General features: G+C 46.2%; 1 protein-coding gene across 8 annotated transcripts in view; it reads right to left on the bottom strand.

Annotated features, from left to right (window-relative positions):
* Nucleotides 1–15,032: 15,032 nt before the first annotated feature.
* The window catches only part of PIWIL4 (piwi like RNA-mediated gene silencing 4), a 71,520-nt gene continuing 71,103 nt past the window's right edge, over nucleotides 15,033–15,449 (bottom strand). For all 8 annotated transcript variants that reach the window (XM_053310168.1, XM_053310171.1, XM_053310165.1 and 5 more), the window contains one exon: nucleotides 15,033–15,393. In XM_053310168.1, the coding sequence (XP_053166143.1) occupies nucleotides 15,277–15,393 (117 nt within the window). In that variant the 3' untranslated portion in view covers nucleotides 15,033–15,276. The remainder of the gene's footprint in view (nucleotides 15,394–15,449) is intronic.

Genomic DNA, 15,449 nt, shown 5'->3' with positions numbered 1-15,449 from the left:
CGGAGTGCTTGGAGTAAAACTCCCATCATCCCCAACCACAATGGCCCTTGGCAACCAGAATTAATTCTGAAGGTGATTCCCTTGGGTCCCTAGATGTTGGACTACAACTCCCAGCTTCCTCAACCACAAAGGCCTTTGGCCATTGTGCCTAGGGATTATGCGAGATGTACTCCAACAATGTCTGAGGAGCCTAGGTAGGGAAGCTCTATCTTCTTGGAGCCTCGCTGTTGTCGTCAAATGAAAGCGATTGACAGGAAGGATGTTCAGGACACACAAATGGAAGACTTCTTCACACAGTGCTTCATTAACTTACAGACAGACCAGCTTCTCAGGTGACTACTTGGGGATGGGCCTTCTCTGTTGCTGCCCCGAGGTGTTGGAATGCACTCCTTGTGCATAACAACCTTCCTATCTATGACTTTTTAAAAGGCAGTTAAGACACTTTTGTTAGGTATGTGCACAGAACTGGCTGGCCGGCACCCCCTCGAACCCCACCCCCCCTGGTTGGGGGGGGGGTTTCCACAAACAATTTTTTTTAAAAAAAATTTTTGTTACTTACCCCTTTCGGGGGAGTTGTTGGAGGTGGTAGTGGGGGGGGGTCAGTGGAGGTTCCCCCTCCCCCCACCAGCCTCTCTTGCAGCCCAAAGCAGCCCGTTTGGCCAACTCTTCGGCCCATTTGGGCCTCCCCCCTCCGGCATGGTGGCCATTTTGGAGGCCACTGCACCTGCAGTTGGCCTCTGCGTGACCCAGGCCATGCAGAGGCCAACTGCGGAGGTGTGGTGTCCTCCAAAATGGCCACTGCACCAGAGGGGGAAGGCTCAAATGGGCTGAAGAGCTAGTCGAACCGGCCGGTTTGGGCTACAAGAGAGGCTGGCAGAGGGAGGGGGAACCTCCGTGAACACACACACCCCACTGCCTCCAACAACTCCCCCGAAGGGGTAAGTAACAACAAAAAATATTTTTTAATTAAAAACAAAAATCTGTGAACCCCCAGAACAGTCGGGGGGTGTTCAGTCTGGGGTCGGATCAAACAGGGGATGGTTTGGTTCGACCCCGAACTGTCAAACCGAAGAGGTTCAACGTCAGACATGTTCGACGTCGAACCTATTTGCACATCCCTAACATCTGTTCACCCAGGCTTTTAATTAGATACTAGTTTAAAAGTTCTTAACTTTGTTCAATTTTAAATTATTGTAATCCTTTTAACCTTCTTATTTTGTTTAGTTTGTATTGTTTTGTTGTAAACTGCCCAGTCACAATTTTGGGTGGTATTTATTTATTTATTTATTTGCTTGTTTATTCGATTTCTATACCGCCCTTCCAAAAATGGCTCAGGGCGGTTTACACAGAGAAATAATAAATAAATAAAATAAGCTGGATCCCTGTCCCCAAAGGGCTCACAATCTAAAAAGAAACATAAGATAGACACCAGCAACAGTCACTGGAGGAAATGTGCTGGGGGTGGATAGGGCCAGTTACTCTCCCCTGCTAAATAAAGAGAATCACCACTTTTAAAAGGTGCCTCTTTGCCCAACTAGCCGGGGACATATACAAATATGTCAAATAAATAAGACAGTGGCTGCTAGCCTAGGTGGGTTTAAAAGCATAGACAACAAATTTATGGAGGACAAGTCTATCACGGGCTGCTAGTCAACATGATGACAACATGGTCTCTCTAGTTTCAGAGACAGTATGCCTTTGAATAGACTTGTCAAATATCCCTCTTCTACAGTTGCTATTGAATAGCACCTTCTGGGAAGCAACAGTAAAAGAGGTTTGGTCTCATCCAGTAAAACAGTAAAAGACCTTTGGTCTCATCCAGGGCTCTTCCTACATGCTTATATCCAGATCAGGGACTGGGCGCATGGTGTTTCTGTTGGAGATGCACCTTCAGGAGCATTGACTCTTTATATCTTCTTTCCTATTGACCACTAAGTGCATTGGGGATAGAGATAGTAAGCAAGGCCCTTCCTCTTTGTTCTTGTTCTGCTCTTGTTCTCTCTCTCTCTCTCTCTGCTCTGGCTTCCTCCGATTGGTAGACTGATATTTTCAGGTCTCCCCCATCTCTTGGTACTGCTTGCCACATTTTTACCCTCTCTTTCTTCCTTGTTCTCTCTCTCTCTCTCTCTCTCACACACACACACACACACACACACACTTGCTCTGCTATAATTGTGGTCATCGAAATCCCTTCCTTGCAACAGTTTCTGTCCTGATTATCCCAAAAGTCTTTGTATGTAGTTCGGAAACTTCCGTGGGTCCAAAATGCAGCGGCTAGATTGGTCTCTGTGGTTTCTCAGAGAGACCGTATATTATGCCTGTTTTAAAGCAATTGCATTGGCTACCAATAGGTTTCCGGGCAAAATACAAGGTAACATAAGGAAGAAACATAGGAAGTAGGCCATCAACACAACATAGGCCATCAACACAATAGGATTCATTGTGATGGTGACTAAGGGAGATGGCTTTAAAAAGGATTAAAGCAATTAATGGAGGATAACAATGATGGTTAGTATTAGCCATGATAGCTACAAATGGGATCTCTGTGTTTGGGGACAATATGCCTGCCTCCAGCTACCAGATGGTAGAGACTAACACCATAGGATAATTTCTTCTTGGTGCTCTGCTTATGAGCTTTTTGTAGTCCACTGTTGGAGTAAGAATGCTAGATTATTTGGTCTGATCCAGCAAGCTAATTCTTATGTTGCTACATGGGCAAATCAAGTTGGAGCATGAACTTCCATAATGGAAATATGACCTCCTCATCTATAATACTGCATCAGTATATCTTGCACCAGTGGTTTGGGGAGGAGATCTGGTCTTGAAGTAGTGAGCATGAACGGTCTCTTTTGCTAAGCAGGGTCTGCCATGGTTTACATTTGGATGGGTGACTACATCTAAATGCTGTAAGATATTCCCCCTAGGGGATGGGGCCATAGCTCAGTGGAAGAGCAATAGGGTGAATCCCTGGCATCTCCATGCAGGGCTGAGGGAGACTCCTGCCTGTAACTTTGGAGACTGTGACTGCCAGTCAGTAGGCAATACTGAGCTAGATGGACCAATAGTATGTCTTGGTATAGGGCAGCTTCCTATGTTCCTAAATGGAATTCAAGGGTTTGCTGTTATCGTCCATTACCTTCACAGGTTCTGAATCAGATTCCAGCATTTTTAAAGAATGCACATTTTCTCTGAAGGAAGGGTAGGCTAAAAATGTAATAAATAATAATATATCCTGATAGAAACAGTCTCAAAATTAAATTTCCTGTCCTGCTGCCATTAAAAGTAAAAGGACAACATGGAAATTTATTCAGGTGCTCATTATTTCCAGGTCATTCCATCCATGCAACTGAGTAGATATTGCAGAGAAGAGACTGTTTTGAAAATGTGACATGTTTGCTGTTACATCTGATTACCTCCCACTGGCCTGACCAGATTATCCAAGTAGCAACCTCAAAAGGAGGCTTCCCTCCTACACACTAAAGATACATTTCTCAATTATTTTCAACGTGGTTGGGAAACCCTTTGCTGATTGGGATTCTGCCACACCTTACACAAAGCTTCTTTGTATGGCAAAGGTATTTTTCTTTAGAATATAATAGTTTCTTTTTGTATGTACATACCACTGAATATCCTGCTTTTGGAGCTGGGAAGCTCCCAGAGGTTTTACTTATTTTATTTTATTTCTATATCGCCCTTCCAAAAATGGCTCAGGGTGGTTTACACAGAGAAATAATGAATAAGATGGATCCCTATCCCCAAAGGGCTCACAATCTAAAAGAAATGTAAGATAGACACCAGCAACAGTCACTGGAGGTACTGTGCTGGGAGTGGATAGGGCCAGTTACTCTCCCACTGCTAAATAAAGAGAATCACCATGTTAAAATGTGCCTCTTTGCCAAGTTACCTTCATGTAGATGTTAAAGCACATTGTGGAGACAGTATGGAGCCTTGTGGAACTCTATACTTCAGTTCTCGCTTTGCAGAGCAACAGCCTCCAAGTGACACCATCTGGATTCTACCAGAGAGGTAGGAGTGGAATAACTGTAAATCAGTGCCACCCAGTCCCACCTGCCTCAGGTGGTCCAAAAAGATACCATGGCCAACGAAATCGAAAGGATCAGCAGAGTCACACTCCCTCTGTTGATAGCCAACTGGAAATCATCCATCAGGCCAACCAAGGAACTCTCAACCCCATAGCCCACATGAAAGCCAGTTTGAAATGGGTCTAGATAATCTGCATCATCCAAAACTGCCTGGAGCTCAGAGGCCACCACCCACTCAATCACCTTGCCCAACCATGGAAGGTTAGAAACGGGTCTGTAATTAGCTAACTCCGAGGGATCCAATGCAGCTTTCTTCAAAAGTGGTCTAACAGCCTCCTTAAGACAAGGAAGCATCTTGCCCTCCCTCAGAGAGGCGTTTATATTTACCAGTCCCTCTCTGATAATATAATTATCAGATGAGATAAGCCAAGTTCGACAAGGGTCAAGAAAACAGGTTGTAGGGTACACAGTCCCAAGCAGTTTGTCCACTTCCTCAGGAGTCACAAACTGAAAATGATCCAATCTAATCCCACAAGAGAAGTTACTGGACACTTCCACAGAAGACACTGCAGAAACGGTGGAATCCAGCTCAACCCGAATGCGAGATTTTATCCGCAAAAAAATAAAAAATAAAATCATTTAAAATGTCACAGCAAGTAACAGATGGTTCCAAGTTTAAATTCAAGGGGAAGGGAGTACATACTAGCCCCCTCACAACCCTAGACAACTCAGCTGGACCTGAGTTTGCAGAAGCAATGCGGACAGAAAAGAACTGCTTCTTTGCCACCTGCACTGCCAGAGCTTAGATCTTCAAATGTGCTCTGTGTTGTACCTGATCAGACTCTATTTGCACTCTAGTCTTCTAACTCACCACTTCAGCTCCCTCAGTTCATCCGAATACCACGGGGCTGTCTTTAAAGCAAGTTGGAGAGGACACATAGTAGCTAATGTGTCTACTACTCTAGTGAGTTCATTATTCCATGTTTGCACCAGAGCATCAACAGAATCACTAGCAGAGCCAAACCTAAACCCTTCCAAGGCTTCTTGGAATCCTATGGGATCCAATAAACCCCTTGGGCGGACCAATCTAATAGGTCCTTCACCCCTGCAGAGGTGGGTTGAGGCTGTAAGTTCTACCTTAACCAGATGGTGATGCGACCATGAAAATGGAGAGATGACAGGAGTCCCCACACACGGAAGACCACCCTGATCAGAGCAAAAGACCAAATCAAGCATGTGACCAGCATCATGTGTCAGTCCAGAGATCAATTGGGATAGGCCCACAGTCGTCATGGTCACTATGAACTCTTGGACTGCTTCCAACAACCCAGTCCCAAAATGAACATTGAAGTCCCCCACCACCAATCTTGGCCACTCTAATGCCAACTCAGCAACCAGGTCCGTCAGCTCAATTAGGAACTCCAGTGAGCAGTGGGGTGACCAGCAGAAGTCTCAATTTATCCCTAGTCCCTAGACTTAGGTACACACATCCAATCTAGGCCAAATCCCTGACAGTGATCCTGGTAGGGAAGATGGTATTCTTATAGACCACAGCCACCCCACCTCCCGCCCACATCCTCTCACCTGCTCCACCGTGGAGTAACCCTCTGGAAGAAGCTGGGACCAAACCAGACCACTAGCCTCTCCTGACCAGGTGTCTGTAGTACATACCAAGTCAGCTCCTTCATCCATGATCAAGTCATGCATTACCTCATATTTATTGTGAATCGACCTGGCATTACAGAGTAATAAGGTGAGGTTCTGTGGGTGGTTGGCATTGCTCTCCAAGGTCAAAGAAGTTTACGTGAAGGAGGAGGTTGTCGTGTAGGCAACGGATGTCTGGAGGAAGCGGAGGCTTTTTGTCTTTGGCCTCTGGAATCATAAAAATACCTAGCATGGTGGGCCTCAGGGGATCGAGAGCGGGTGTGATAGCGGTCTTCCCAAGGTTAATCATAAGAATGAGGAAAAGATCTCTGACATCTAGGCAGGTGTGTCTCCTCTCAAGGTCTCTCATAGTGCTGATGGTGATAGATGTCCTGAGGATAATCGGGCTTGAAATCATAATACGAATTATGACTCTGATTCTGATGGTAGTCCAGCCAATCAGATTTCCCTCAATACTGAGAGTGATAGGTAGCCCTTGGTTTGCGGTCTGGCAAGCGGGAATATAGTTCCTCGATTTCGGCCTCTAGTGCCAAAGTTAGGGATTGAGCCTGGTCCAGGTCTGAATAGACTTCCTGGGCCTCATTCTCTGATTCCCTTCGGACTTTGCATTTGAGCTCTGCTTCAAACTCGTCAGGGTCAAAGATCACATCCAGGTCCTCTGGAACCATATGGGAGTCCACCAAGCATGGAGAGGCTTGTTGAATCCGATGCAATCAAATCCAATGCATCGAATCTGATGCAGAAACAACCCCTTCTGATGCAGCGGAGGGATCTGACGGGTTCAAGAGTTTTTTCTTCTTTTTAAGGCATAGGGCAGAATCTGTTGATACAGATCTCTTTTGTGCCTTGTGTGTGTCCAAAGTAGGATCTGACCAAGGACACTTCTTTTTTAGAAGAGTCTGCTGAGCTGTCAGTATAGAGGCGGGTGGTACCGAAGTCGTCTGAATGAGCCATAGGCTCTGGGTGCAGCTTCAAGATCATGCTGAGACCTGATTGTTTAGCCAGGGGAGGCATTGAAGGCGCAGTGCTGCCATGGTGCTTGGTTTCTGAGTTGAGGTCTCAAGCCCAGTGGACTGCATTTTAGCGACTTTAGAGGCACACGGGGCCTGTTCCCAAAGCCAAGAGCAGAGCCTGTAGGCCTGGTTTTTGCGGGCTTGCTTCATGAAGTTAGAGCAGTGGGCACAAGTCTCTACTATGTGCTCTTCTCCCAAGCAAAAAAACACACTGGCTTTGGCCATCAGTAGATGGTGATTTGGTGGTACAGCAGGTGCACATCTTAAAGGCGACTTTTACAACCTTTGGGGCCATAGGAGAAGCGAAGGTCTGAAGAGGATACTCCCTGGGCGGGGAAGGGAGGGAGGGACACGGGTGTGTGTGTGGAAATAAAAACGCAAAATGACAAGTAAAAAACACTGGGTAGAAAAGGAAAAAAGAAATAAATGGAAGACTTAACTGAGTTGTTTTTCCCCCCAATAGAAACTCAGAGTGCTCTTCTGTCCACAAACGAGGAAAAAATGAGGAGGGAGAGGCAGGCACAGGCGTATAGAGGAGAGGGGGCAGGGTTCCCACCAAATTGTAACAAGCTTGGGACATTCCAAATTGGGCTCTGCGCGGGTGCAAGCCCATGGGTGTAAGGCATAGAAGACCACAATGAAGAACTGTGCTTTTTATTATTATTATTATTGATGATAATAATAATAATAATAATAATAATAATAATAATAATAATAATAATAATAATAATATGATTTCTTAAAATGGAAATTTCACTCTTCTCTTTTAATGTACAATATGTAGAAAAAGGAGAGGGGAATGTATGAGCCTGAGCTTCACAGCAGCAACTTATCTTAGCATTAAACCATGGCTTAGCATTACACACCTGAACTAAGCTGATGAGGTCATTCACACAATCAAAAACTGTGTCCTACCCAGGTTTGGGAGCTGTGTGCGCTCTCAATTTTTGGCTCTGTGGAAGCAAAGTTAGAGGAAAACTAGGTAGCTTTCCCCCCATTTTGCTTACACACAATCACTTCTACCAAGGTTTTCCTCCTACCTTGCTTCCACCAAAAATTGGGAGCACATACAGCTCCCAAACCTGGGTAGAAAACCAGGCTGCTTACCTGTAACCTATGGTCTCTGTGGGGGTCTACGGCCACTCACAACTGGGTCTACAGAAGAATCTTTAGCTCAGTTTAGGCGCATGCTAGCCCTTTAAGGCATAGTGATACCGGAGCCTTGAAAGGGTGCCTATAGTACCAGCAGTAGAGTGCCTCCCTCTTTGGTTCCTGAGATGGACGCTGCAAAGAGACTATCATCATCCAGAGGAGAAGACAACAAGCATCACAGCAAGACAAGTAAGTGAACAGGAAAAGTCAAAAAGAAGCTAGCAGAGGGGATGGCTAGCTTTGTGAGTGACCATGGACCCCACAGAGATCATAAGTTACAGGTAAGGAACATGTTTATCTCTGTAGGGGTCCATGGTCAATCACAATTGGGTGAGTGGCTAACTCTGTGTAGAAAGGAGGTGGGTGCTAGCGATTACAGTACTTTCTTTAGGACCGCCCAACCAAAATTGGCCTCTGAAGCAAACTGTCAGTCCACAGCATAATGTTGGACAAAGGGCAGGTCCGGGGACCAGGTAGCAGCCCTGCAGATGTCCTTCATACTAATGCCCAACATGGGGGCAGCTGAGGTGGCCATGGACCTAGTGGAATGCACCCTGATCTTGGAGGGTGGCTGAATGCTTTGCTTTTTGTAGCAAAAGAAGATTAACTGAACTAGTCAATTGGACAATCTTTGAGATGGCAAGACCTTTACTTGTCCCTGTATAGAAGACAAACAGTTTGTTTGACCGCCTGACTGTCTTAGTGCGATCCAAAAAATAAAGCAAACACCTTCTTCTGTCCAGGGCATGCTTCGAACGTTCAAGGGGTCACAGAAAAAGGTAGGCAATACAATGTCCTGGTTAATATGAAAATCCGATGCAATTTTCAGATGGAAGTTAGGATACGGGTGAAGGATGACCTTATCCAGATAGAACTTAGTATAAGGGAAGTCCACCCTCAGGGCAGCGAGTTCACTGACCTGCCTTGCTGAAGTGATGGCAACAAGGAAGATAGTTTTCAGAGACAGCAATCTCACGGAGGCAGACAGCAATGGTTCAAAGGGGGCCTCTGTAAGTGTGGACAACATCAGTGAGAGGCTCCAAGGCTCAATGGGCACCCGCACTGGAGGATACAGGTTATTAACTCGAGAAAAACGTTGGGAGTCAGGATGGACAACGACAGATTTATCATCCCAGCCTTGGTGGTGTGCTGAAATGGCAGCCAGGTGCACCTCGATGGAGGTGTTGTAAACTTACAGCCCTTTGAGGTGAGCAAGGTAGAGGAGTATCTGTCCTATTGAGGCTTGGAAAGGGTTAAAGCCCTTTGAAGCAGCATAGGATGTGAAACGCTTCCATATGCATTTGTAGGACCTTCTTGTAGAGGCCTTTCTTTCATTTAACAGGATACTATATAGAAGTTCAGCCTCCACATCATCAGTGATAAGGATGGTGGAAGACCTGACCCCCTTCTCTCGTGAGGAGATCTTGACAAGGCGGAAGGCAAAGGTAGGATCCCTTGCACAGCTGGGAACCACGGTTGCCTGGGCCACCAGGGGCACACCAGAATGCATTGAGTGTGCTTCTGAAGGATCTTTCCTATTATCCTTGACAACAACAGGAAAGGAAGAAAAAGGTAATAAAGCCTGCCCCGCCAATGCAGTTGGAAGGCGTCTCCAATTAATCCGGTGCCAAGGCTCACCCTAGAGCAGAATAGAGGGCACTTAGCATTATTCACTGTGGCCAACAAGTCCATAGTTGGAGTGGCCCACGAAGCAAAGAGGTCCAACAATACAATGTTTTTAAGCTCCCACTCATGGAGAGCAGAGGAGACATCCTGGCTAAGGGAATCAGCCAGAATAATATCCTCCCCCTTGATATGGATGGCCATGGGTGTGATCTCATAACCTAGGCACCAGTCCCGGAGTTTTAGGGCAAGGTTGTTCAAAGACCTGGCAACAGTATCTCCTTGGTGGTTCAAGTAGGCAATAGCCGTAGTATTATCAATATACATTTGAACCATTTGGCCCTGGAGGATGGGCAGAAATGCCTTAAAGGCCAGGAAAACAGCCAGGAGCGCCAAGAAGTTAATGTGGAGTTCCTTTTGCTGGGGATTCCACAAACTTTGTGAATTCAGAAACCCACAGTGAGCACACCAGCCCTGCATGGATGCATCTGTAGTAACCCATGAAGCTCAACAACTGAAAGGGTGTCCCTTGTATCAGGGATTCCGGCTGAGACCACCATAATATATCATGTAAGACATTATCTGGCACCACTAACCACTTGTTTTGGCTGTCTAGAGTCGGCTGGAAGACAGACAGCAGCCTGAGTTGCAGTCTCCTCATCCTGAGGTGTGCATTCTCCACTGTTGTTGTACAAGAAGCCATCAGGCCCAACAATCGCTGGATGGAGCGAATGATGGAGGCAGAATGGAAGGCAACCACCACAGAGATGGCCTGGATGCATTCTGCAGGTAAGTACGCACATTTCTTGCCTGCATCCAGCACTGCCCCGATGTACTGTAGAGTCCTTTGAAGGGCCAGAACAGATTTTTCAGATTGACAGTGAGTCCTAGATCAGCCAGAAGAGAGAGTGTAAGTTGCAAGTTGAACTGCAGAGTAGACTTACCCCTTGCTGTAAAAAGCCAGTCATCCAAATAGGGAAAAACTGATACAGATGGAACATGCAAATAAGCAATGACAGCCGCCATACACTTTATGAAGACCCTAGGGTTGGTACAGAGTCCAAAGGGAAGCACCTTATACTGGTAAGCTTGGGTGCCCAAACAGAAGCATAAGAACTGGCGGTGCCACATAGATATGTGGAAATAAGCGTCTTTGAGGTCTTAAGATGCAAACCACTCCTCCTCCCACAAGAGAGGCAAGATTGATTGAAGAGAGATCATACGAAACTTTGCAGTTTGGACAAATTTGCTCAGCTCCCTTAAGTCCAGGATGGGACGTAGTCCACCATCATGCTTGGGGACCTGGAAGTATCTTGAATAGAACACAGTGTGCATGGTAAAAGATGGTACTGGTTTTATGGCATCCTTTTGGAGGAGCGAAGCTACTGCTTCTTCAAAGATAGGAATTGAGTGGGTGTATTTTATGCCTGCATGGGCAGGGATGGAGTCAAATTCAATGGCATAGCCATCACGCACTATGCATAACTCCCAGGTGTCTGATGTAATATGACACCAGGAAGGTAGGTAAGGGATGAGGTGGATGTTAACTGAAGGGAGAGGAAAAGATACTTCCAGGCCAGATATCTCAAAAGGGCTGCTTAGGTTCTTCTTGGACCTTCACTTTTTGTTGGCCCTTTTGGCGCTAGTGGAAAGGGAGCCTTGCGTATTGTCTAGAATCCCCTCAGTAAGAACCTATTTTTTTGGTGAGGGGCGAGGTTGGTACCGTTGCTTAAACCAAGACCGATACCATTGGTGGTATGAGGATGACTGCTGGAATTGAGCAAAAGTCTTGGTGGTAAACCGAGACTTTTTCAGCCACTCCATGGCCTCATCTGTGACCTTAGAAAACAAACCTTCTCCAGCGAAGGGAAGATTTTCTATTTTTTCTTTCATACCTGTCTCCAGTGGTGTATAATGAAGCCAAGCATGGCGCCATACCTCTATGGACCCAGCCAGCACCTTTGACTCAGTTTCAGTGAGTCCAGTTTTCTCCCTTTCTTATCAACTGGTGTTGAGTGTTTCCGTGAAGATCTGGACTGGAACACACAATCAACCACCAGTGGGATTGGAGCCAGGTGCTTAAAGAGGAAGGGGCAGGAAGCCTCCTGAGCCCGGTACAAATTTTCCAGTCTTTTGGCATAGCAGCATAGCCGTCACTGGAGCCAACCAGGCGGTTTTAGCAGCTGCCACCAATGATGTCAACATCAGGAGCGCTGTAGGGCACACCACGGAGGAGCTTGAGAGATAACTATACACCGTGTCTCTTCCTGTGTCCTCCGGTGGAGGGACCTCAAGAACTAAGGCCCTAGCCATTTCTTGTATCTGGGTGCTTTGTCTCTTCTGAAGGGGAGTCCGGAGGCCTACTGCCCACATTATCATCCGGCAAAGTCCCCAGAGTGACCTCTGAAGCATCTAATTCTGGGTCCAAGACGTAGGACAATTCCCCATCTGAATCAGGGTCCTGGGGAAGAGGATCAGCAGGGTTCGGAAGCAATGGTGTAGAAGGTGACTCTGGAACCAAAGGCAGATACACAGGTTCCGGCAGCCTAGGCAGTGCAGGAGGCACTGGCCAGAGAGGCACATGTGGAAAATCCGGAACCAGCATGACAGGCAGAACTAGGGTTGTTGTTGGTGCTCTAGACAATGATGTGGCAGCCCTGAAAGTGCAGAAGGAACAGCAGGCACCTTACATGGGATAGGAAAAACATGTTCCAAATCCGGAATGGGTTCCTGCAGGTGCATTGTCTTCCTAAGTCTGTACTCCTCAAAATCAAAAGGGAGCACCAGGGAACCAGAAAGAGCATGTGAACAAGGGCATTCTCTGTGCCTGAGGTGAGGTGAGTCAAAGGCCCCTGGGGAACTGCCATAATCCAAAGGACCACACTAGGCTCATGAAGCCAAGAAGTGGTAGCGTTCTCTAAAGGGTAACACTGAAGGACATTGTAGGGTCAAATTGGAAAGACCACCAGTAGTTCTAGGGACTGGTAAAGGAGAATTAGACTCTTCCACGTCAAGTGTACACTTGATTTACACTTGTGAAAGTGTAAATCCCTTGAAGGTGGATCCAGAAAGAGTTGAACTCGCCAAGCTGAAGAGTTTCTCAAGTTCCTGGCACAGCAAATTCTGAAGAACTGGAGAATCCAAGGAAGGTGTAATTGGGACTTCTGCTGGGTGCTGTGGTGACTGTACCGCTGTTACATTATGGGAGATTACAACTGGAGACATCGGTGCTGAGCAAATTGGTGACAAGTGATGAGAAACCATGGACAAAAATTGAATTGGCATCAGCACTGGCACTGACTGTGCCAACAGTGCCACTTGTGTACCTGATGCCACCAGTGTTGAACATTTCAGAGCTGGGGATGCAGTAGATGTCGACATCAAGCATCTTGGCGTCAAAGGTCAGTGTCCTGTCAAAGTCGATGTCGCCTTGCCCTTGGGCCTTGACACTGAAGAGGCCGGCGCTGGAAGAGGTGAATAGGAAGTTCCTGGTTGCACAGTCGCTGGAGAAGGTGTCTTCACCGGCACAGAGGATGAAGTCTTTGATGCCGATCCAGTCGACTCCAGAAGTGCTGGTTTAGCCTTGGCCAATGACTCTGATGAGCCATGCTTTCCCCATTCTTTTTGTAAGGCTCCGACAATGCCCAATGCTGCCGCTCATACCTATGCCTGTGCTTTTCGTGCCCCCATCCAACGGCTTTTTAAAAGAGTCTGTTGATGTCGAAGGAGTAGGCGTCGATGGAGCTGGCACCAAGATCGATACTGAGGTTGTTGGCCTACTAGGCGCTGTGACACGAGGAGGCGAAGGCAGGCTCGGTCTCAGGGTTCACGGCAGAAGTATATTTTCATACAGGGAAGCTTTCAAACGAAGTTCACAACTTAGTCATGTTTTCTTCTGAAAGGAAAGAAACACTTTGCACGCACTGGTGTTATGTGAGTCCTCCAAGCAAATTAGGCAGTCAGCATGCCCATCCGAAGAGGGCATCATGCCTTTACAGGTGGAGCAGCACTTGGAGCTTTTAGGGGTAGACATAGCCATAATCCAAAAATGGTCTGAGGTGAGTTCAAAAATCAGAGATAAAACGAAAGCAGAGGGGGTAAGTAAGCCAAGTCCAGAAGCAGTCAGAGTCAATTCCACAGGGCTAGAAACAGTCCAGAATAGCAAGTAGAAGTAGTCAAAGACAACAGTCCAAAGCCAAAAACCAGAAATCAGTCAGAAAAAACAGGCTCTAAACTTCTCACAGGATCCCGAGGGACAGGAACAGATTCCTCCCGAGGCAGCATGAACAGTGGACGAGAAGGAACTGGAGAGGGAGGTGCTCTACTGCTGGTACTATAGGCACTCTTTCAAGGCTCTGATATCACTATGCCTTAAAGGGCAAGCACGCGCCTAAACGGAGCTAAAGATTCTTCCGAGGCTTTCTGCGCGGCGCAGAAGACCAAGTTGTGAGTGCCCCTCATGACCTATAAAGATCAGTTTTTGATTGTGAATGACCTCATTGTGTTCAATTAGGCTTTATTTGAATGAGGAGATACCGAGTGTCAGTAGTTCCATGACTCCTATGATAGCTAACTAGACATGGTTTCTGCTTTGTTTTTAAAGTACATTGCAGAGTTTACACAGATGATCAGAAATATTATGCCCACATAATTCTTAACTGGAAGAATTACTCAAGTCAGAAAGAAACTGAAGAGCAATGACTTCCAGCCACCTTTTGCAACAGTCATGCTGGCGGCCTGAAGGCAGGACAGGAGCATTGTGAGGAGCTTTAGAATTGTCCTGTAGGGCTCCTGCGCAGATGCATTGCTTGTGCTGCCTCAACAGCATCACACATAAGAACAGCCCTGCTGGATCAGGCCCAAGGCCCATCTAGTCCACCATCCTGTTTCGCACAGTGGCCCACCAGATGCTTCTGGAAGCCACAGGCAGGAGTTGAGGGCATGCCCTCTCTCCTGCTGTTACTCCCCCGCAAAAATACTAAATACAATTAGTATGCATGCAAGCCAGGTTAATATTGTTAGACCAAAAGGGTGTATGTAACTCTAGAAAAATGATTTAGTCTATGTTATTAGATGAACTAGAAGCCATGGTGATAATGTAAGCAGAGTACAGCTAGTACAGCCTATTTGAATCAATGTATAGGGGATTGCTTAGTAGGGTTGTTTCAGTCTAAGAGCCAATGAAAGCACCAGCTCCTCCTTTGCCTTTCGCTTTTTCCTGGCTGATCCTACCAGTAGCAGGAAAAATGCCCTCTCTGTGAAAGAGAGAAAAAGACCTTTATTCCTCACTTGAAAACAACAGTCTTTTTACCTAAAGGGTTTAATGTCCAAGCATCATCAATCGGAATGAACTTACCAACATACTCTGAGAAAATGGCATCCATGAGATGTGAGTTATCCTTTTGAACATTTAAAATGAAAACCATTTAACCTTCTGGGATATGATCCCGTTTGAGTAATACTGCATGAAAACATCTGATGTTCAGAACATTGCCCAATGGTGAATACACCAAGAATCACGACAAGAATAAGCAAGTTTTACATAAACACAGAATACAATTTTTATTTGAAAAGCAACGGTTCAACTATAAGAACAGCCCTTTTGTAAAATATCTGTATGATCTCGCACTTCAACATCTATTTGCTTGATTGTAGGCTTCTTGAAATTGAAAATTTGTAAACTTGAAACAGCAAAACCAGCAGAAATTCTGAGTTTTCTTGTGCTCCTAGCCACTTTTTCCTATTAAGGATCTTGGAGCAAGCTTGTCTCTCGACATCCTTCACAAATAGAAAAGTTTGTCTGCAAGTTCCAGGCTTGGCTCACGGTGGATGCTCTGGCCCACCAAGAAAGTCAACTTACTCGCATACTGGCATGGTGCTGGGACTCTGATTAAGCCCTAGAAACCAAAAAAGAGGAGATCAGGCTTCCTGAACTACTAATTTCTGCAGAAAG

Source organism: Hemicordylus capensis, chromosome 3 (assembly GCF_027244095.1).
Source record: "Hemicordylus capensis ecotype Gifberg chromosome 3, rHemCap1.1.pri, whole genome shotgun sequence".
Classification (NCBI taxonomy): Eukaryota; Metazoa; Chordata; class Lepidosauria; order Squamata; family Cordylidae; genus Hemicordylus; species Hemicordylus capensis.
This window is presented reverse-complemented; position numbering and strand designations above follow the sequence as displayed.